Consider the following 23,674-nt stretch of genomic DNA (forward strand, 5'->3'; position numbering starts at 1 on the left):
AATCAACTCTTAAGTTCACTCAGGAGACAATTTAATTTTCTGTCTTATCTACATGAAACCTATTCAAAATGCAAAATGCCTGTCTAATAAAGTTCAAAAGTTGGTCATCTGGGCTTAAAATTTAGGCCATTATGTCAAGTAATAGAAAAAAGCTTTGTTTACATCCTAGAGCTGATCTGCATGATCAAAAGAGGTCAGGATGTCTGTCTAAAATGTGAAATCTAGATATTTGTAATGTAGCATCATCTAGTGGTTCTCTACCAAGTTTGTTAAAATTATCCCCTTAGGGTCAAATATGGCCCCGCCCTGGGGTCACATGGTTCATATAGACTTATATAGGGAAAAGTATGGAATGATATTTAGGTAAATATTACACAATGCCTGCTGACTGTTACAATTTACTCACTGACACTCCCATTGTGCTTACTGGCATAGTAATCATGCATGCTGGCACATTTGACTCGCTTGTTGACAATGATATCACGCTTGTTGACAATGATACCATGCTTGCTTACAATGATACAATGCGTGCTGGAAGTTACAACTTCTTTGCTGCTTAGACCCTGATGTCTATATCATAATTTCATTTGGCAAAATGACAGTGCCGTGTAGCGTATTGGAATATTTCAACATGCCGGGACTGTATATAAGCAACATTGCACAGTTACAATGCTCACAGAAAAAAAATACACGATGTGACCACACAATATGAAAGATGCAATCAGCCACTAAGCAAGTTGAAAGTAAGCATAATGCAAAGTGCAACATTGCACGTCACATTTTGATACCAGGGGGCGCGAGTTCGTAGTTTTCACGAAAGGTAACGGAAATATCCGGTCTATAACGGATTTTAATTAGCTCTTGGCTAAACCATTTGCTATCAGTTATGTCCGTTTGTTTCAATTACTCCATTTATTAGCGAGAATTTTTATACGTTCAGCGCTCATTCGCTGCAAGAAAATCAGCCTGTTTAGCGCACATTTGCTGCAAGAAAATCAGCTTTACAGGTAAATTTTATATAATTTTTGTACGCTTTGACAATTTGACAGACATTATTTTTATAATTGGAAGAAATACATTGCCTCTGTTAAAAGTTTCCTCGATGTTTCTTCTACCGACTTTCGCGGTTTCGGCCTCGTTATGTTTTGTCTCTGTTAACTGGTAAATAAGCATAGGGTTTCAGCCCAATGTTCAGAGTGGCCAATCTGATAATGTTGACCATGAAACCGTTGAACTTCTGGCAGATTCCCTTTATAATAAATTAGTTTGTTGGGCATAGTATACTGTCTTAGGTGCTAAGACTTAAGCTGGAATGATGTTGGGATCCTACTACGGTTACGACAGGTGCCGGGCTAGCTCAGTTGGCAGAGCTGCGGACTAGTATCCCAGGGTCATTGGTTCCTCCACCACCAAAAGCTTGAAAGTCGCCATATGACCTAAAATGTGTCGGTGCGACGTTAAACCCAACCCAAAAAAAAAAAGAGCTAGCCCGGCACCTGTCGTAGCCGTAGTAGGATCCCAACATCACTCCAGCTTAATTCTTAGCACCTAATACAGTATACTATGCCCAACAAACTTATATAAGGATTCGGCCAGAAGTTCAACGGTTTCATTGTCAACATTATCAGATTGGCCACGCTGAACCTTGGGCCGAAACCCTATGCTTATTTACCAGTTTACAGAGACAAAACATAACGAGGCCGAAACGGCGGAAGTCGGTAGAAGAAACATCGAGGAAACTTTTAACAGAGGCGATGTATTTCTTCCAACTATAAAAATAATGTCTGTAAAATGTGTCAAATCGTCAAAGCGTACAAAAATTATATAAAATTTACCTGTAAAGCTGATTTTCTTGCAGCAAATTTGCGCTAAACAGGCTGATTTTCTTGCAGCGAATGAGTGCTGAACGTATAAAAATTCTCGCTAATAAATGGAGTAATTGAAACAAAGGGACATAACTGATAGCAAATGGTTTAGCCAAGAGCTAATTAAAATCCGTTATAGACCGGATATTCCCGTTACCTTTCGTGAAAACTACGAACTTGCGCCCCCTGGTATCAAAATGTGACGTGCAATGTTGCACTTTGCATTATGCTTACTTTCAACTTGCTTAGTGGCTGATTGCATCTTTCATATTGTGTGGTCACATCGTGTATTTTCTTCTGTGAGCATTGTAACTGTGCAATGTTGCTTATATACAGTCCCGGCATGTTGAAATATTCCAATACGCTACACGGCACTGTCATTTTGCCAAATGAAATTATGATAGACATCAGGGTCTAAGTAGCAAAGAAGTTGTAACTTCCAGCATGCATTGTATCATTGTAAGCAAGCATGGTATCATTGTCAACAAGCGTGATATCATTGTCAACAAGCGTGTTAAAGGTGCCAGCATGCATGATTACTATACCAGTAAGCACAATGGGAGTGTCAGTGAGTAAATTGTAACAGTCAGCAGGCATTGTGTAATATTTACCTAAATATCATTCCATAGTAAAGCTTTTAAAATCTTCTTGTCAATAACATACAACATTCAAATTTGGACAACTTGTATGGTTTTGAGTGGCAAGATGAACCTTGACATGAGTTGACCTTGATTTTGACCTAGTGACCTACTTTCACATTTCTGTAGCTACAGCCTTCAAATTTGGACCACATGCATAGTTTTGTGCACTGAAAAAAACTTTGACCTTGACATTGACCTAGTGACCTACTTTCACACTTTTGAAGGTACAGGCTTCAAATTTGGACCACATGCATAGTTTCATGTTCCGAAATGAAATTTGACCTTGATTTTGACCCTGTGACCTACTTTCACAGTTCTCAAGCTACAGCCTTCAAATTTGGACAACATGCATGATTTTGTGTACTGAAACAAACTTTGACCTTTACATTGACCTAGTGACCTACTTTCACATTTTTAGCCCACCATCATCAGATGTTGGGCTATTCAAATCACTCTGCGTCCGTGGTCTGTCGTCAGTCTGTCCGTCATTCCGTCCTTCCGTTAACAATTTCTCGTTATCGCATCTCCTCAGAAACTACCAGGGGGATTTTGACCAAACTTTGTCAGAATGATGTATTGGTACCCTAGTTGTGTCCCCCTGAAAATCAGACTGGTTCAACAATTTTTTAGTAAGTTATGGCCCTTTGTTTATTTCTATAATTTACATAGATTTATAGAGGGAAAAACTTTGAAAATCTTCTTGCCCAAAACCACAGACTCTAGGGCTTTGATATTTGGTATGAAGCATCATCTAGTGGTCCTCTACCAAGATGATTCAAATTATTTCCCTGGGGTCTAATATGGCCCCGTTCCGGGGGTCACATGGTTTATATAGACCTATATAGGGAAAAACTTTGAAAAACCTCTTGTCCAAAACCACAGGGCCTAGGGCTTTGATATTTTGTATGTGACATCATCTAGTGGTCTACTGCGAAAATTATTCAAATTATCCTCCTAGGGTCAAATATGGCCCCGCCCCGGGGGTCACATGGTTTACATAGACTTATATAGGGAAAAACTTTGAAAATCTTCTTGTCCAAACCACAAAGCCTAGGGCTTTGATATTTGTAATGTAGCATCGTCTAGTGGTTCTCAACCAAGTTTGTTAAAATTATCCCCCTAGGGTCAAATATGGCCCCGCCATGGGGGTCACATGGTTCATATAGACCTATATAGGGAAAAGCTTTTAAAAACTTCTTGTCAATAACCTACAACATTCAAATTTGGACCACATGTATGGTTTTGAGTGGCAAGATGAACCTTGATATGAGTTGACCTTGATTTTGACCTAGTGACCTACTTTCACATTTCTGTAGCTACAACCTTCAAATTTGGACCACATGCATAGTTTAGTGCACCGAAATAAACTTTGACCTTGACATTGACCTAGTGAGCTACTTTCACATTTTTGAAGGTACAGGCTTCAAATTTGGACCACATGCATAATTTTGTGTTCCGAAATGAAATTTGACCTTGATTTTGACCCAGTGACCTACTTTCACATTTCTCAAGCTACAGCCTTCAAATTTGGACCACATGCATGGTTTTATGTATCGAAACAAACTTTGACCTTTACATTGACCTAGTGACCTACTTTCACATTTTTGAAGGTACAGACTTCAAGTTTGGACCACATGCATAGTTATATATTCCGAAATAAAATTTGACCTTGATTTTGACCTAGTGACCTGCTTTCACATTTCTCAAGCTACAGCCTTCAAATTTGGACCACATTGCATGGTTTTGTATACCAAAACAAACTTTGACCTTTACATTGACCTAGTGACCTACTTTCACATTTTTGAAGGTACAGGCTTCAAATTTGGACCACATGCATAGTTTTGTATTCCGAAATAAAATTTGACCTTGATTTTGACCTAGTGACCTACTTTCACATTTCTCAAGCTACAGCCTTCAAATTTGGACCACTTGCATAGTTTTATGTACCGAAATGAACTTTGACCTTGACATTGACATAGTGACCTTCTTTCACATTTTCGAAGGTACAGGCTTCAAATTTGGACCACATGCATAGATTTGTGTTCTGAAGTGAAATTTGACCTTGATTTTGACCTAGTGACCTACTTGAACATTTCTCAAGCTACAGCCTTCAAATTTGGACCACTTGCATAGTTTTGTGTACCGAAATAAACTTTGACCTTAAGATTGACCTAGTGACCTACTTTCAAATTTCACAAACTGCAGTTTTCAAACTTGATGCACATGCATAGTTTTGTGCACAAAGAACTTTGTCCTTGAAATTGATCTAGTGACCTACTTTCACATTTCTCAAGCTACAGCTTTCGAATTTAGACCACATGCACAGTGTTGTGTATGGAAATGAAATTTGACCTTGAGCTAGTCAATAAGTCTTGAAATTTGGAACACACAAAAATGGCACATTGGTGGGCGCCAAGATCACTCTGTGATCTCTTGTTGAAGGTACAGGCTTTAAATTTGGACCACATGCATAGTTCTGTTTTCCAAAATAAAATTTAACCTTGATTTTGACCTAGTGACCTACTTTCACATTTCTTAAGCTACAGCCTTCAAATTTAGACTACTTGCATAGTTTTGTGTACCGAAATGAACTTTGACCTTAAGATTGACCTAGTGACCTCCTTTCACAGTTTTGAAGGAACAGGCTTCAAATTTTGACCACATGCATAGATTTGTGTTCTGAAGTGAAATTTGACCTTAATTTTGACCTAGTGACCTACTTTCACATTTCTCAAGCTACAGCCTTTAAATTTGGACCACTTGCATAGTTTTGTGTACTGAAGTAAACTTTGACCTTAAGATTGACCTAGTGACCTACTTTCATATTTTTGAAGGTACAGGCTTCAAATTTGGACCACATGCATAATTTTGTGTTCCGAAATGAAATTTGACCTTGATTTTGACCCAGTGACCTACTTTCACATTTCTCAAGCTACAGCCTTCAAATTTGGACCACATGCATGGTTTTATGTATCGAAACAAACTTTGACCTTTACATTGACCTAGTGACCTACTTTCACATTTTTGAAGGTACAGACTTAAAATTTGGACCACATGCATAGTTATATATTCCGAAATAAAATTTGACCTTGATTTTGACCTAGTGACCTACTTGAACATTTCTCAAGCTACAGCCTTCAAATTTGGACCACATGCATGGTTTTGTGTACCAAAACAAACTTTGACCTTTACATTGACCGAGTGACCTACTTTCACATTTTTGAAGGTACAGGCTTCAAATTTGGACCACATGCATAGTTTTGTTTTCTGAAATAAAATTTGACCTTGATTTTGACCTGGTGACCTACTTTCACATTTCTGTAGCTACAGGCTTCAAATTTAGACCACATGAATAGGATTGTGTACCGAAACAAACTTTGACCTTGACATTGACCTAGTGACCTACTTTCACATTTTCGAAGGTACAGGCTTCAAATTCGGACCACATGCATAGATTTGTGTTCTGAAGTGAAATTTGACCTTGATTTTGACCTAGTGACCTACTTGAACATTTCTCAAGCTACAGCCTTCAAATTTGGACCACTTGCATAGTTTTGTGTACCGAAATAAACTTTGACCTTAAGATTGACCTAGTGACCTACTTTCAAATTTCTCAAACTACAGCCTTCAAGTTAGATGCACATGCATAATTTTGTGTACAGAGAACTTTGTCCTTGAAATTGATCTAGTGACCTACTTTCACATTTCTCAAGCTACAGCTTTCGAATTTGGACCACATGCACAGTGTTGTGTAAGGAAATGAAATTTGACATTGAGCTAGTCAATAAGTCTTGAAATTTGGAACACTCAAAAATGGCACATTGGTGAGCGCCAAAATCACTCTGTGATCTCTTGTTCTACTTAAAACATGTTGCTAAAGCAATTGTATATAAGCTAGTATTAAGTGGAAGGGCCTCAAATAGACAGCTCTTGTTTTATTTTTTGCACTTATTCTGCAGCAGTTAAAAGATGTAAAAGATATTTTACATAATGATAAGTAGTGAGAGAAAGTGGCAGAAATTTTGCTTTTAAATTTTTAGCTGGGACTATTCTGAAGAAATTGACTTGTGTCTGCTCTCTAACAGTTCTTATCTTATGTTCACCAAATTTGGTCAAAATGTTTAGGGGCATGATATTTCAGCCAGTTTCGATAACCAACTAGATCATCTAAATCTTTCTTGAGTTATGGCCCTTGAATTACTCAAAATTGTGAAAATTGACAGTGTCTTCTCTCCAGCTTGTTCCACCCAGTTCTTTTCTGATGTTCACCAGACTTGGTCACAATGTTTATGGGTACAATATCTCAGGCAGCAGCTCAATACTCTTTAAGTTACGGCCCTTGAATTGTGAAAATTGACTATGTTCACTCTCTGAATTGAGTAGTTCTTCTCCAGTGTTCACCAGACTTGGACACAGTGTTTAATATCCAGCTGGATACTCTTAGTTACTCTTAAGTTGTGGCTCTTGAATGCCAATTATTTAAAATCACAAACATTGACAGTGTCCACTTAATTAGTTCTTACCCAATGTCCATCAGACTTGGTCACAATGTTTATGGGCGTAATATCTCAGACAGGTTCGATAAGCAAGTGGATACTTACAGTAGCTCTTGAGATACAGCCTTTGAATTTGTTAAAATTGTGAAAATTGACAGTGACCACTTAATAACTTCTGCAGTTATTATCCAGTGTTCGCCAAACTTAGTCAGAATGTTTATTGACATAATTATTATCTTGCCAAGTTCATTATGTCTCCCACCACACAGTGGTGTGGGAGACATTTTGATTTACTCCAGTCTCTGTGTGTGTCTGTGTGTCTGTCACAAAGCTTGTCCACACTCAAGTCGAACATTTCTCATCTGATTTTCACCAAACTTGAACAAAATGTGTTTGACCATAAAACCTCGACCAAGTTGGATAACTTGTCAAATCGGTCCAGGCATATTGGGGTAATGGCCCTTGAATTACCAAAAATAGGGCCTTTTACTCTTGTCTGCACTCTTAAGTCGAACATTTCTCGTTCGATCTTCACCAAACTTGAACAAAATGTGTTTGATCATGAGACCTCAGCCAAGTTCGATAACTAGCCAAATCAGTCTAGGCATTTAAGAGTTATGGCCCTTGAATTACCAAAAATCGGGTTTTTACTCTTGTCTGCTCTCTAGTCAAACATTTCTCATCCAATCTTCACCAAACTTGAACAAAATGTGTTTGACCATGAGACCTCAGCCAAGTTTGATAACTAGCCAAAACGGTCCAGGCATTTTGGAGTTATGGCCCTTGAATTACTGAAAAATTGGCCTTTTTACTCTTGTCCGCACTCTTATGTCAAACATTTCACATTCGATCTGCACCATACTTGAACAAAATGTGTTTGACCATAAGACCTCGGCCAAGTTCGATAACTAGCCAAATTGGTCCTGGCATTTTGGAGTTATGCCCCATGAATGACCGAAAAATCAGCCATTTTTATGACTTGATACTACTGCAGATGTAACCTGTGACCATTCCTCATCTTCAGACATCACCTGACCTCAGTTAGACCTTGACCTTGACCTTATTTTGGACTTAGGTTGCTTTATATGGGCCATCTCTTGGTTAACCAAATGGGACCGTTTCGTCTAGCATCAATACCGCTTACAAGAATGAATTGATACTAATGCAGATGTAACCTGTGACCATTCCTCATCTTCAAGCATCACCTGACCTCAGTTTGACCTTGACCTCGTTTTGGACTTAGGTTGCTTTGTATCGACAAAGATGCCACCAGGGGCATCAGGCGTTTATTGAACACAGCTCCTTGTTACTCTTGTTTGCACTCTAAGTCAAACATTTCTCATCCGATCTTCACCAAACTTGAACAAAATGTGTTTCAGCATAAGACCTTGGACAAGTTTGATAACGAGCCAAATTAGTTTAAACATTTTGGAGTTCTGGCCCTTGAATTTTAGTGAGTAAACAGTATATAAAGGCTGACATGCTATTTAGATGATTAGGCAGTTGTGGGAGACATTTGCTTTTCTCAAAAGCAGCTCTAGTTAAATAGTCAGATTCATTAAATAGCCAGATCTGATCATCTGTGTTGCTTTTGAGTTATGGGCCTTGAATTAGTTGAAATTGAGAAAATTGACAACCTGTCTGCTCAATAGGTTGTCAAAAGTAATTTGCTGTGATTTGTGTTTTTGTGTCAGTTTTCCACTTTTGCTGTCTTAATGCAAATATACAGGGTTCCACTTTTAGCCCTTTTCTCATTCCAGATTGGATGCACCAAATTACAAGCTTTTCTACCAGTGCAAGAAGTGGATGACAGGTACACAAAATATTGTTAAAGAGGAAAAGAGACTCTTTGAACTAATTGGGAATTTCCTGGAACATCATATTAAGCAAAATGGAGTAAGTGAATATTTGTATTGTAAATTACTTTTGATTTCCTCTGCATAACATTTTGGGTCTTTGACCAAGGGGGCTACTTTTGTGGATATATGAATTTTTGATTTCCAATTTTCTTGATCAGGTTAATTAGTAGCAGTTTTATTGTACATTTAGTTAAAAATGTCGAACTCATTAAAAATGTCACTTTTAAGCTTACCTAAGGACACAGGCAGTCTTTGGGACTGTGGCACAACATGGAGAGCTCAAGAGTTAACTGTTGTGTTCATCCTAGATGACTGGTGTGTCTGCCTTCAGAATGAACCGTAGTGTAGCATTTAAGGTCTTGATTATGTCATCCACATGTAGTGTGGGGGAGATATATAGATTGACTGCTGTCGGGTGTGTCTGTATGTCACAAAGTTTGCCACTCAACTTCTCCGACATCATTGGGCAGATTTAAACCAAACTACACAAGAGTGATCATTGCCAAGCCTAATTATGCATTTCATCAGCACTTCCCTGTTTGGTGATTTTCAGCAAGTTTGGCCCAATGATTCATCAAAAGATGTTTTTGGCCAATTCTTATATATAGGGTGGATTCCACTTTATCATTAATACAGAAATGATCAGTGTCAAATCTATTTATGCATTTTTTTAGCAAGGTCTGGTTCAGTGATTTCCTTAGTAGTAGTTATGGCACTTGATTTGTCATATTTTACAGTGATTACACTTCTTGCTATAGATCATAAGTTGATTTCACCAAACGTCACAAGTGATTAGTGTGAAGTGTTTTGGGTGCACATGATCAGCAGATTATTTTAATGATTTTCAATAGTGTCATTGCCCATGATTTGTCAAAAATTTTTTGATCTGTGCAACTTCTCTTATACTACGGGAAATGGAATTCCATGAAACTTCACAGGAGTTACCACTGCAAATCCTTGTTGTGTATATCATTAGAATCTTTTGATTCAGTGATTTTCCCTTGAGTTAATTGCTTTTAATTTGTGGCAATATTCAATTTCTGCATGTATTGGTAAGTGGTGGGAGACAGACATTTTTCATGAAAACAGTTTTCTAGTTTTAGATAAGGACAAAGTACCGTACTGCATTTCATTGCATCAGTACCAGTTTTCATTTGTCAGTACTTATTTAAAACCCACTCCAGAGAGAAAAATTGGATGAATGTACACTTTATTATTTAGGTAATGGTGAGAAAGAACCTTAAATGACCTAATTTTGAAAGGTCATGAGACAAACCACCACCATACAGCCCAATTCAGATGAAGAGGAAATGATGAAACCCAGTGAATAAGATATTTGCACAGGGCTTGGAAGAAATTGATCAGCCATTTAGAGTGGGTAGATCAATAAGTCACTTAAAGAAGTAGCAGATCACTTCAGACATCTATGATGTATGGCTGGAAGAAGGTATACTGTATGACTTATTTCTGTACAACTTGAATTAAAGAGACCACCTAAAGCAAAGGGGGAAAAGTGGTCTCTTAGTAAAAAAATAATTTATTCTTGTGATTTTGTGTTGCATATGTTTTTCTTGTTTTGTCTCGAAAACTAATAGGCCAAATCTTTCAAACCCTTCACACATTCTTCATAGTCATTAGAAGATTCACAGGGCAATTTGCATAACTCTAGCTTTAATTTTTTGTTTCCCCTTTTTAACATAGAAATTCTGTGAAGTTTTGCAAGTGAGCACTTTCTCAGGGGAAATACTTTACCCAAAATTTTCCTACATTTTTAGCATCATTAGATGGGTTCATATGGGAAGTTCCTTAACTTTGCTTACATTTGACAAAAATTATGCCCCTTTTTAAACTGAGAAAATTTTGCTAAAGCTTTTTTATGTAAGCTATTATTAGGTAGAAGGGCTTCAAATAGTGGAGTGTGCTGTCATTAGAAAGCACTTGTCATGAACCAAATGACTCCTTGCCAGTTTGTTCAAATAGTTTATGTTTCAAGACTGTTTTGAGCAATCAAGAGTTTTTATATAACATTATATGTAAAGTGTAAACGTTTTGCTGCGCATATAATGTATTGGTCTTATTTACTTACAGGATTCATTGGACTGGGCTGTTAAAAGTAACTTTGGGGCATTTCATTTCTTCTTGCTCACTTTAGGGCAGACAGGCACAAGCGTATGTTATTGGAAGGTAATATTATAGCTATGTAAGCCAGAATACTATAAATGTGCTGAAGGCGATTATTGTGATACCTATCTGCCGTCAACAATTTAAATTGTTTTTCTCTCTACAGATCACAATTTTAGCCCAGTCCCCAATGAAATTGTTCAGAATGTTTGTCTTAATAAAATCTCAGAAAAAATTGAAACAGGGTTATCGGGATCAAATTCTTGGTCACTAGGTCAAATCATGGAAACCCTGTTAACACTTCTCTACTAACAGGTTGTTACAGGTAATCAGATTTTGCAAGCAATGAATTCATTTGAAATTAAACATATTATCTTTTTCTACTTACTTTCATTCACTGAGCATTTCATACTTGAAATACTTGAAAGTTAGATACAAGCATAATCAAATCAGCAGCACAGAAACACCTGCTTAGAGGAGAGCAATGTCGAACATTCACAGAACAAAGAAATTTTTATTTATTCAGTCTTTACTTATTCAAATAGCAATAATTCTCTTTTACTTTATAACAATTTTATTTCTACTGTTCTATAGTATAGTGCACAAACATTCCCACTTAGTTTTGTAAAACACTAAATTCTGTTTTTAGTCCCCAGTCACATGACTAAAAACACAGGATTTTTGTATCTATGATTAGATATATTTTTGTACCCAGAAGAAGGCTTTTGTAAAAGCCGAAACATTGGTTTTATAGGAAAAAATTTTTAAAACTAAACCAGCTTTGGTTGTGTGGTTACATTACACTTCGATGTCTTATTTTAGCTGAAAGTTAGATTTTTACTGAGGGATTTTTTAAAACTTGATTTACTTATCCTGCCTTGCCCAGGCAAGATAGAATTACTTTATCCTAATTAACTACAAATTTTCATAGGGATAATATGAATAAAAAGATCTATCGTTTTATATAAATTTTGTTATATCTACATTAACAACTGCACATCTAGCTAAAATTTGTTAGAAGCAAAAGTTCAAATAATATTACGACCTTTATGCAGCCAAGATGTATTGAATTTATTGGAAAGAAGTGAATTCAGAAGCTGCACACAATTTTAAAATTGCATTTTGGTTCAGATCATTGAAATATCCTAATATTTGTCAAAAAATTAATGCAAATGTAAAGCTTCAACTTATATTATTGACATAAAAAGATATACTCAGCTTTTTAAAACTTTCCTAATAAAGGGCGAGGGGTTGTAATTACAATATCTTATTAAAATGAGTAAAACAAACATTTTTAATTTCAGTGTTATTCTATGGAAGGGATCTTTTGTTTCTTAACTTTTAGCCTGCTGGTGGTAAATGATTCTGCCTTTGCAACCAGTGCAAACCAAGATCAGCCTGCATGTCCATGCAGGCTGATCATTGTGAGCACTATTTGTTATTCAGTCAGTAAATTTTCAGTGAACACCCTTTTGAATAATGAATGGTACTGCCCAAATTGAATGATGGACCAGTCCGCAGACTGAAGGTTGAATAAACCTTTAAATGCAAAAGCAAAATATAATTCTAAAAAAGATGTTGGTTGATAAAATGTAACATGACACCAGAATGGAAATATGACAGATAAAAAAAAAGGGTCTCATTATGAAACATAGATCTACATGTAGTATTATGAAAGAATTCTTTAATTTTTTATTTCAGTTCAGAACTGAATATGCATATCTATTCTGTTTTTTGTTTGTTTGTTTGTTTTGGGTTTAACGCCGTTTTTCAACAGTATTTCAGTCATGTAACGGCGGGCAGTTAACCTAACCAGTGTTTCTGGATTCTGTACCAGTACAAACTTGTTCTCCGCAAGTAACTGCCAACTTCCCCACATGAATTATAGGTGGAGGACGAATGATTTCAGACACAATGTCTTTTATCAAATCGTCAAAGAGAACATACGCCCCGCCCGGGGATCGAACTCGCGACCCCGCGATCCCTAGACCAACGCTCTCCCTACTGAGCTAAGCTATCTATTCTGTGGAAATGGAGTTATAGAAAATTAATATGTTTAATCATGTCAACATGGTATTTGGAAGCACTGCGCATAAGCATATTCTGTTAAACCTTTACCCTGCTAAATTATAAAATGGACTGGTCTATCAGTCAATTTGGGATTGTATAGGTGAAGAGTAGGGTCAAAGGTCAGCATAACTTCACCGACCTTAACCACTCGGCCACGGAAGCCCTGAGTATAACTTGAAAAGTATTAATGGCATTTGATTGAAACTTCACATAATCATAGAGCCCATTGAGATAAAGTGCAGTGTCAAAGAATCATAACTCTACTTAACCTAGTTTTTAGCTCATCTGAGCAATGCTCAGGTGAGTTTTTCTGATCACTCGATGTCCGGCGTCTGTCAGCATTTAGCTTGTGTATGCGATAGAGGCTGTATTTTTCAACTGATCTTCATGAAATTTGGTCAGAATGATTACCTTGATGAAATCTAGGCCGAGTTCGAAAATTGGTCATCTGGGGTCAAAAACTAGGTCTGTAGGTCAAATCAAAGAAAAACCTTGTGTATGCGAAAGAGGCTGTATTTTTCAATTAATCTTCATGAATTTTGGTCAGAATGATTATCTTGATGAAATCTAGGCTGAGTTTGAAAAAGGGTCATTTGGGGTCAAAAACTAGGTCACTAGGTCAAATCAAAGAAAAACCTTGTGTATGCGATAGAGGCTGTATTTTTCAATTAATCTTCATGAATTTTGGTCAGAATGATTACCTTGATGAAATCCAGGATAATTTTGAAAATGGGTCATCTGGGGTCAAAAACTAGGTCAGTAGGTCAAATCAAAGAAAAAACTTGTGTATGCGAAAGAGGCTGTATTTTTCAATTAATCTTCATGAATTTTGGTCAGAATGATTACCTTGATGAAATCTAGGCCGACTTTGAAAATGGGTCATCTGGGGTCAAAAACTAGGTCACTAGGTCAAATCAAAGAAAAACCTTGTGTATGCGATAGAGGCTGTAGTTTTCAGTTAATCTTCATGAATTTTGCTCAGAATGATTGCCTTGATAAATCTAGGTCAAGTTCGAATATGGGTCATCTGGGGTCAAAAACTAGGTCACTAGGTCAAATCAAAGGAAAAGCTTGTATATGCGATAGAGGCAGTATTTTTCAATTGATCTTTCTGAAATTAAGTCAAAATGATACCTTAATGAAATCTAGGACGAATTTGAAAATGGGTCATCTTGGGTCAAAAAGTAGGTTACTAGGTCAAATCAAAGAAAAACCTTGTGTATGTGATAGAGGCTGTGTTTTTCAATTGATCTTCATGAAATTTGGTCAGAATGATTGCATTGATGAAATCTAGGTCAAGTTCGAATATGGGTCATCTGGGATCAAAAATTAGGTCACTAGGTCAAATCAAAGAAAAACCTTGTGTATGCGATAGAGGCTGTAGTTTTAAATTGATCTTCATGAATTTTGGTCAGAATGATTACCTTGATGAAATCTAGGCCGACTTTGAAAATGGGTCATCTGGGGTCAAAAACTAGATCACTAGGTCAAATCAAAGAAAAACCTTGTGTATGCGATAGAGGCTGTAGTTTTCAGTTAATCTTCATGAATTTTGCTCAGAATGATTGCCTTGATAAATCTAGGTCAAGTTTGAATATGGGTCATCTGGGGTCAAAAACTAGTTCACTAGGTCAAATCAAAGAAAAACCTTGTGTATGCGATAGAGGCTGTATTTTTCAATTGATCTTCATGAAATTTGGTCAGAGTGATAGCCTTGATGAAATCTAGGTCAAGTTCAAATATGGGTCATCTGGGTTCAAAAACTAGGTCACTAGGTCAAATCAAAGAAAATACTTACTTATACTCAAGATTTTTGCTCCAATTTTAATGATAATTGGTCAGAATATTTTTTTCCATGAAATCACTAGGTCAAACATGTTTACACTGTTATGTTGTGTTATGGTGTGTTTCTCAGGTGAGCAACCTAGGGCCATCTTGGCTTTAGTTTTTAGCTCACCTGTCACAAAGTGACAAGGTGACCTTTTGTGATCGCGCAGCGTCCGTTGTCCGTCAGTCCGTCTGTGCATAAACTTTTGCTTGTGACCACTCTAGAGGTCACATTTTTCATGGTATCTTTGTGAAAATTGGTCAGAATGTTCCCCTTGATGATATCTAGGTCAGGTTCGTAACTGGGTCACGTGCGGTCAAAAACTAGGTCAGTAGGTCTAAAAATAGAAAAACCTTGTGACCTTTCTAGAGGCCATATATTTCACAACATCTTCATGAAAATTGGTCAGAATGTTCACCTTGATGATATCTAGATCAAGTTCGAAACTGGGTCACCTGGCTTCAAAAACTAGGTCAGTAGGTCAAATAATAGAAAAACCTTGTGACCTCTCTAAAGGCCATATTTTTCATGGGACCTGTATGAAAGTTGGTCTGAATGTTCATCTTGATGATATCTAGGTCAAGTTCGAAACTGGGTCACGTGCGGTCAAAAACTAGGTCAGTAGGTCTAAAAATAGAAAAACATTGTGACCTCTCTAGAGGTCATACTTGTGAATGGATCTTCATAAAAATTGGTCAGAATGTTCACCTTGATGATATCTAAGTCAAGTTCTAAAGTGGGTCACGTGCCATCAAAAACTAAGTCAGTAGGTCAAATAATAGAAAAACCTTGTGACCTCTCTAGAGGCCATATTTTTCATGGGATCTGTATGAAAGTTGGTCTGAATGTTCATCTTGATGATATCTAGGTCAAGTTCGAAAGTGGGTCACGTGCCATCAAAAACTAGGTGAGTAGGTCAAATAATAGAAAAACCTTGTGACCTCTCTAGAGGCCATATTTTTCATGGGATCTGTATGAAAGTTGGTCTGAATGTTCATCTTGATGATATCTAGGTCAAGTTCGAAAGTGGGTCATGTGCGGTCAAAAACTAGGTCAGTAGGTCTAAAAATAGAAAAACATTGTGACCTCTCTAGAGGCCATACTTGTGAATGGATCTCCATAAAAATTGGTCAGAATGTTCATCTTGATGATATCTAGGTCAAGTTCGAAAGTGGGTCACGTGCCATCAAAAAATAGGTCAGTAGGTCAAATAATGAAAAAACGTGACCTCTCTAGAGGCCATATTTTTCTGGGGACCTGTATGAAAGTTGGTCTGAATGTTTATCTTGATGATATATAGGTCAAGTTTGAAACTGGGTCAACTGCGATCAAAAACTAGGTCAGTAGGTCTTAAAATAGAAAAACCTTGTGACCTCTCTAGAGGCCATACCCTTGAATGGATCTTCATGAAAATTGGTCAGAATGTTCACCTTGATGATATCTAGGTCAAGTTTGAAACTGGGTCACGTGCCTTAAAAAACTAGGTCAATAGGTCAAATAATAAAAAAACCTTATGACCTCTCAGAGACCATACTTTTCATGGGATCTGTATGAAAGTTGGTCTGAATGTTCATCTTGATGATATCTAGATCAGTTTTGAAACTGGGTCAACTGCGGTTAAAAACTAGGTCAGTAGGGCCATCCTTAAAAAATTGTTTGTTTGCAGTAACGCGACCCAGAATTTTTAGTGTGAGTAGGTAGGTAGGGATTTTTTTTTTTTTTTCGTTTTTTTTTTTTTTTTTTGTATGCTAATTGTACAACACCTGCATTTTCTTTTTAACCCTCTGGTTTATACACCTTTTGGGTACTAACACTTCTCTGTAGAATGCTAACTTGATTGTAACATATCTGCAAGGGTGGTAGTTTTCACATAGTATGAATACTAATATTAATATCACCTTTTTAATAACAATAAAAATAACAGATAGCCTGACACCAGTCAGAAACAGAGTTTATTATCTCCATATGAAACTTAAAAATTTAAGATTATCAATATATTAAACAAAAATAATTGGCCAGACCTTTTGAATGTCCTTGCACTGGATGGGGTAATAAAAAAACATTACATTCCTTAGGATTCCTACTCCAATGGACAGCATTGAAGTACATAGCAAAATTTTTGATATTTTACCCTGTAGACCTGAGTCTGATTACTAGCACCGCACTCCTTCAAAGCCTATGTATCATGTAATTTTTAGACAATACTTAATTGTTTTACATTGTTTACTCAGGGCTTAAGCTATGCTAATATTTTAGGGAGAAGCCATTTCTTCCTCAGCTAAGATTATGGAGAAGTGGAGAGATTTTAGGGAGAGGTGGAGTGATTTTAGGGAAACGTGGAAAGAGTTTTAATAGCGCCATGACATGCAAGTTGAAAATGGAACTAAATATACTTTTTTTTTTATTACTATTTCCTGTCTTTGTTTAAGTCTATTGATTTAAAGTAAATAACAAATTCACTGAAAATATCAGTGATTCTGTTTTGTTATCCTTCAATGTAAACCTAATTTCTTATCCTTGTGAATCTAATGTGATTGAACTGCAAATTAAAGTTTTTTCTTTTCACTCTTGCAATGATTGCCTTAACCAAGAAAAGCCTAATCTGAATATGAATACAATTAAAAAAGCTAGGTTAATTCCATATCAGCAAAAAATAAATCAAGCTCCCAATGCTAATACACTCAAAGTCAAAACACAAAAACCCATAAAAGCATTACACAGTCACTTCTTGAATTAAATACATGTCAATAGCAGTGACATCACTATGACATCACACAGAATACACGTCTTCTTTGATCTGCTAGTGTCTTCTTTGATCTGCTACTGTCCGCACACATTAAAAGAAACAGTTGTCAAACAGGTTAAACCCAGTTTCTGATGGCAGGTGTCAAAAATTTGCATGAATTTCAGTTACATTATTTAAGTCACAGAAAGTTTCAGTAATAATAACTATGTTTCTAAAGTCTGGGTTTTGAAAAATAGGAAAAAAGTGGACACATGGAAATTTAATTTCACTTAAATAGGAAAATCTAGAAATGTAAACATTATGGATTTCTTTCGCTGGTTTTAGTCATTGCATTGAAAGGATGTTTAACTTTTATAAATAAATTTTCAGGTAAGAAAATTTTGTTTGTCTAATATTTTTGACGTTTACTGTGCTCTTTCCAAGTGACTTGTGCAGTGTCACTGCAGTTTTATCCTCGGGGCAGATTAAAAAGATTTTGCAACGACAAAAGATCGAAACTAAAATTATTATTTGTTTGCAAAATCGTTTGAGAAATTATGATAGAATGATATCCAAGAATTTATCTATCCCAGATGTTTTACGTACGAGAAAAATCATTATTTTACAAATCTAAAACTCGGTTAAATACGTCTGCAGTATTGCACAGATAATACTATGTACCACGATTTGTCCATGTGGAATTTTCTAAACAACTTTTTGCATGAATTTTTTGTAGTATATCAGAAAATCGGCAGGGCGTTCGGTAGACCCGAGGTTCTGGGTTTTCATTCGCACTTATCGAGAAAAACTCGTATTTAACCCGCACAAAAAATGTCCCGTGCGTCGGCTTGACCCGAGGAAATTTTCTTTTATGCGTCTCGAGTTCGAAAGTACTGCCCCTTGTCAATCAAAATCCCGGTGAATTCCAATATTGTTCGCCGCCATAAGCGGAAGTATGGCAGTAGGCGGAGCTTGGTATATTAATCAGCTTCTGGCAGATGTCAATCATGCCACGCGCCGACTGACACGTGGGCTTCTCGCGGTTTGTATTTGGTACAATAATGTCCGTCATTGCCAAAGGTATTTATTGATCAATGTGTAAAAGTTAATTGATAAACAATGCATAGAAGAGCAGCCTATTATCGTATTTGTTTCACTTGTTAATTAGCGGTATACAGAAAGCGTAACATTCACATATTTTGTTTCTTATCGGTCATATCGATCATTCATGTATTTGAACCTCAACGAACACTGTCTAGGAAAACTTAGCGATACAAATAGTTACCCAAAAGAAATAACGAAACAGGAAAGAATAAAAACACGGCACCGATAAAAAAAAAAAAATTCCGAGTTTTGGGTTAAAAAATTGTTTGAGTCGCGGCGATTTTCGTGAGTCGGTCGCGTTACTGCAAACAAACAATTTTTTAAGGATGGCCTAGGTCTAAAATTAGGAAAATCTTTTGACCTCTCTAGAGGCCATATTTTTCAATGGATCTTCATGAAAATTGATCTGAATGTTCACCTTGATGATATCTAGATCAGTTTCGAAACTGGGTCACGTGCGGTCAAAAACTAGGCCAGTAGGTATAAAAATAGAAAAACCTTGTGACCTCTCTAGAGGCCATATTTTTCATGAGATGTTCATGAAAATTAGTGAGAATGTTCATCTTGATGATATCTAGGTAAAGTTCAAAACAGGGTCACGTACCTTCGAAAACTAGGTCAATAGGTCAAATAATAGAAAAACCTTGTGACCTCTCTAGAGACCATATTTTTCAATAGATCTTCATGAAAATTGGTCAGAATTTTTATCTTGATAATATCTAGGTCAAGTTCAAAACTGGGTCACATGAGCTCAAAAACTAGGTCACTATGTCAAATAATAGAAAAAATGACGTCATACTCAAAACTGTGTCATGTGGGAAGAGGTGAGCGATTCAGGACCATCATGGTCCTCTTGTTTAATTATCTCCATTTATTTTACAAAATAATGCTTATCTGGAGCATTACTTGAAAAGTATTAATGACATTTCATTGAAACTTCACAAAATGATAGAGGCCATTGATGGGAAGTACAGTGTCAAAGAACCATAACTCTACCTTACCTAGGTTTTAGCTCACCTGAGCCAAAGGCTCATGGTGAGCTTTTGTGACTGCTCGATGTCCATCGTGTGTTGTGCGTCTTCCATCGTGTGCATCAACATTTTCTAAAAAAAGTCTTCTTGAAAACCAAAGGGCAGAATTACACCAAACTTCACAGGAATGATCCTTGGGTGGCCCCCCTTCAAAATTTTTTAGCTCACCTGAGCAATGCTCAGGTGAGTTTTTCTGATCGCTCGATGTCCGGCGTCCGTCGTCTGTCGTCCGTCGTCTGTCAACATTTAGCTTGTGTATGCGATAGAGGCTGTATTTTTCAATTAATCTTCATGAATATTGGTCAGAATGATAACCTTGATGAAATCTAGGCCGAGTTCGAAAATGGGTCATCTCGGGTCAAAAACTAGGTCACTAGGTCAAATCAAAGAAAAACCTTGTGTATGCGATAGAGACTGTATTTTTCATTTAATCTTCATGAATATTGGTCAGAATGATAACTTTGATGAAATCTAGGCCAAGTTCGAAAATGGGTCATCTCGGGTCAAAAACTAGGTCACTAGGTCAAATCAAAGAAAAACCTTGTGTATGCGATAGAGGTGGTATTTTTCAATTAATCTTCATGAATATTGGTCAGAATGATTGCCTTGATGAAATCTAAGCCAAGTTCGAAAATGGGTCATCTCGGGTCAAAAACTAGGTCACTAGGTCAAATCAAAGAAAAACCTTGTGTATGCGATAGAGGCTGTATTTTTCAATTCTTCTTCATGAATATTGGTCAGAATGATAACCTTGATGAAATCTAGGCCGAGTTCGAAAATGGGTCATCTCGGGTCAAAAACTAGGTCACTAGGTCAAATCAAAGAAAAATCTTGTGTATGCGATAGAGGCTGTATTTTTCAATTGATCTTCATGAATTTTGGTCAGAATGATTGCCTTGATGAAATCTAGGCCGAGTTCGAAAATGGGTCATCTCGGGTCAAAAACTAGTTCACTAGGTCAAATCAAAGAAAAACCTTGTGTATGCGATAGAGGCGGTATTTTTCAATTGATCTTCATGAATTTTAGTCAGAATGATTACCTTGAAGAAATCTAGGCCGAGTTCGAAAATGGGTCATCTGGGGTCAAAAACTAGGTCACTAGGTCATATCACGTAAAAACCTTGTGTATGCGATAGAGGCTGTATTTTTCAAATGATGTTCATGAATTTTGGTCAGAATGATTGCCTTGATGAAATTTAGACCAAGTTCGAAAATGGGTCATCTCGGGTCAAAAACTAGGTCACTAGGTCAAATCAAAGAAAAACCTTGTGTATGCAATAGAGGCTGTATTTTTCAACTGATCTTCATGAAATTTAGCCAGAATGATTACCTTGATAAAATCTAGGCTGATTTCGAAAATGGGTCATCTGGGGTCAAAAACTAGGTCACTAGGTCAAATCGAAGAAAAACATTGTGTATGCAATAGAGGATGTATTTTTCAATTGATCTTCATGAAATTTGGTCAGAGTGATTGCCTTGATGAAAACTAGGTCAGTTTTGAATATGGGTTATCTGAGGTCAAAAACTAGGTCACTAGGTCAAATTAAAGAAAAATCTTGTGTATGCGATAGAGACTGTTTTTTTCAGTTGATATTTATGAAATTTGGTCAGGTTGATTGCCTTAATGAAATCTAGGTCGAATTTGAATATGGGTCATCTGAGGTCAAAAACTAGGTCACTTGGTCAAATCAAAGAAAAAACTTGTGTATGTGATAGAGGCTGTATTTTTCAGTTGATCTTCATGAATTTTGGTCAGAATGATTGCCTTGATAAAATCTAGGTCGAGTTTGAACATGGGTCATCTAGGGTCAAAAACTAGGTCATATCTAAGAAAATGCTTGTTTTATTGCAAGAGACCAATTTTTTGGTCCAATCTTAATGAAAATTGGTCAGAATATTTGTTTCCATGAAATCACTAGGTCAAACATGTTTTACACTGTTATGGAGTGTTTCTTAGGTGAGCGACCTAGGGCCATCTTGGCCCTCTTGCTAAACAATTGAATTCCATGCAGAACTTTGGATGCCATGGCTACCGAAATGAAAAACTTTAAAAATTGTCTTATCCAAAACCGCAAGTTGTAGAGCCTTGATATTTGGCATGTGACATCAGCTAATTGTCCTCTATGAAGATTGTTCAAATTGTGCCCCATGGGTGAAAAGAAGCCCATCCCTGGGTGGTCCGAAGTTTTACATAGACTTATATAGGAAAAAACTTTAAAAATCTTCTTGTCTGAAACAACAAGACCTAGGCCTTAGATATTTGGTGTGAAGCATTGCCTTGTGGTCCTCTTCCAAGACTGTTCAAATCATTATCCTGGGGTGAAAAGAGGCCCTGCCCTGGGGTGTCTGTAGTTTTACATATACTTATATAGGAAAAACTTTAAAAATCTTCTTGCCTGAAACTGCAAGGCATAGGCTTTTGATATTTGGTATGTTACATTGCCTAGTGTTCCTCTACCAAAATTGTTCAAATTATGCCCCTGGGGTGAAAAGAGGCCCTGCCCTGGAGGTCCCAAGTTTAACATAGACTTACATAGGAAATTTTTTTTAAACTCTTCTTGTCTGAAAGTCTAAGGCCTAGGCCTTTGATATTTAATATGTAGCATTGCCTAGTGGATCTCTAACAAGATTGTTCAAATTATATCCCTGGGGTGAATAGAGGCCCCGCCCTGGGGGTCACTTCTTATATCAATTTTATAGGAAAAATACTTTCAGATCATATTTCCTAGACTGTTAGGTTATAATTACCTGATGACCCCAAGTGATTAGGGGTCACCTGACTGTGACCTTGACTGACTGACCTACTTTCTTGTTTTTTAAGATGCAGCCTTGAAATTTTGATGACATGTACAGTTTTGCACACCGATCTTGAAACTGACTTTCAGTGACCTTGAATGTGACCTACTGACCTATTTCTTAATATTTTAGCATCAGTTTGATATTTGAAACATGTAGCTCATATTACTCAGGTGAGCTATCCAGGGTCATCATGACCCTCTTGTTGAATTATCTCCCTTTATTGTACAAAATAAGGCTTGTCCGGAGTATTACTTGAAAAGTATTAATGGCATTTCAATGAAACTTCACAAAATGATAGATTGATGGTTCGTCCATCCGTCAGACAGTCTGTTCGTCTGTCACACTTTTGTCCGGAGTATAACTTGAAAAGTATTAATGGCATTTGATTGAAACTTCACATAATCATAGAGGTCATTGAGACAAAGTGCAGTGTCAAAGAATCTTAACTCTACCTTACCTAGTTTTTGAATTATCTCCCTTTATTATACAAAATAAGGCTTTTCCGGAGCATTACTTGAAGTTTCTAATACATTATTCCCCATATTGGGACAAGCACACACATCGCAGAGCATCATTCAGTTTTACTGATTCCTTGTCTTTCAAGGAGATCATCAAAAGGTGGTGTCTGCTCAGTTATTTTGATAATGTTGTATGTAATGTTGTCTTGTTTTAGTGGGCAAATGAATTCAGATTTTCTTTGTTCCAGGTTTGATAGCTCAGATTTTGAGGAAAATGATGCTTCTCAAAGATTTGATGAGATACTAAATGCAAGTCCTCCAGCCACTGATGTAAGTTGTTGTGTCTCATTCTGGATGCAGACACTGACTGCAGGGTGATTAGAATAGCTCTCCTTATACTTCTGATAAAAATAATAACAGCTGATAAACAGCTGACATATAGAACCTTTAATCTCATACTTGGATACCGTAACAAGAGTTAAGATATGACTAGAGTAGTGTGTTGCTAGGCCATAAACGAGAAAAACTGTATTGCAATTAGTTTAAAATTTAGTAAACCAAATATGTAACATTACTGAACAAAGAAGAACATATTAGCTATTGCTTATTGTAAACTATGTTTTTAGCTCGGCCATTCAAAGAATAGGTAAAGCTATTGGACTCACTCATGCGTCGGT

The 23,674-nt window shown here is 36.7% G+C and overlaps 1 protein-coding gene across 1 annotated transcript in view; it reads left to right on the top strand.

Annotated features, from left to right (window-relative positions):
- Positions 1-23,375, top strand: part of LOC128548706 (protein transport protein Sec16B-like) — a 33,734-nt gene extending 10,359 nt beyond the window's left edge. The window contains exons 3-5 of the mRNA XM_053524074.1: positions 8,763-8,898; positions 9,052-9,176; positions 23,246-23,375. Of these exons, the coding sequence (XP_053380049.1) occupies positions 8,763-8,898; positions 9,052-9,176; positions 23,246-23,375 (391 nt within the window). The remainder of the gene's footprint in view (positions 1-8,762; positions 8,899-9,051; positions 9,177-23,245) is intronic.
- The last annotated feature ends 299 nt before the right edge of the window (positions 23,376-23,674 follow it).

Source organism: Mercenaria mercenaria, chromosome 15 (assembly GCF_021730395.1).
Source record: "Mercenaria mercenaria strain notata chromosome 15, MADL_Memer_1, whole genome shotgun sequence".
NCBI classification, from domain to species: Eukaryota; Metazoa; Mollusca; class Bivalvia; order Venerida; family Veneridae; genus Mercenaria; species Mercenaria mercenaria.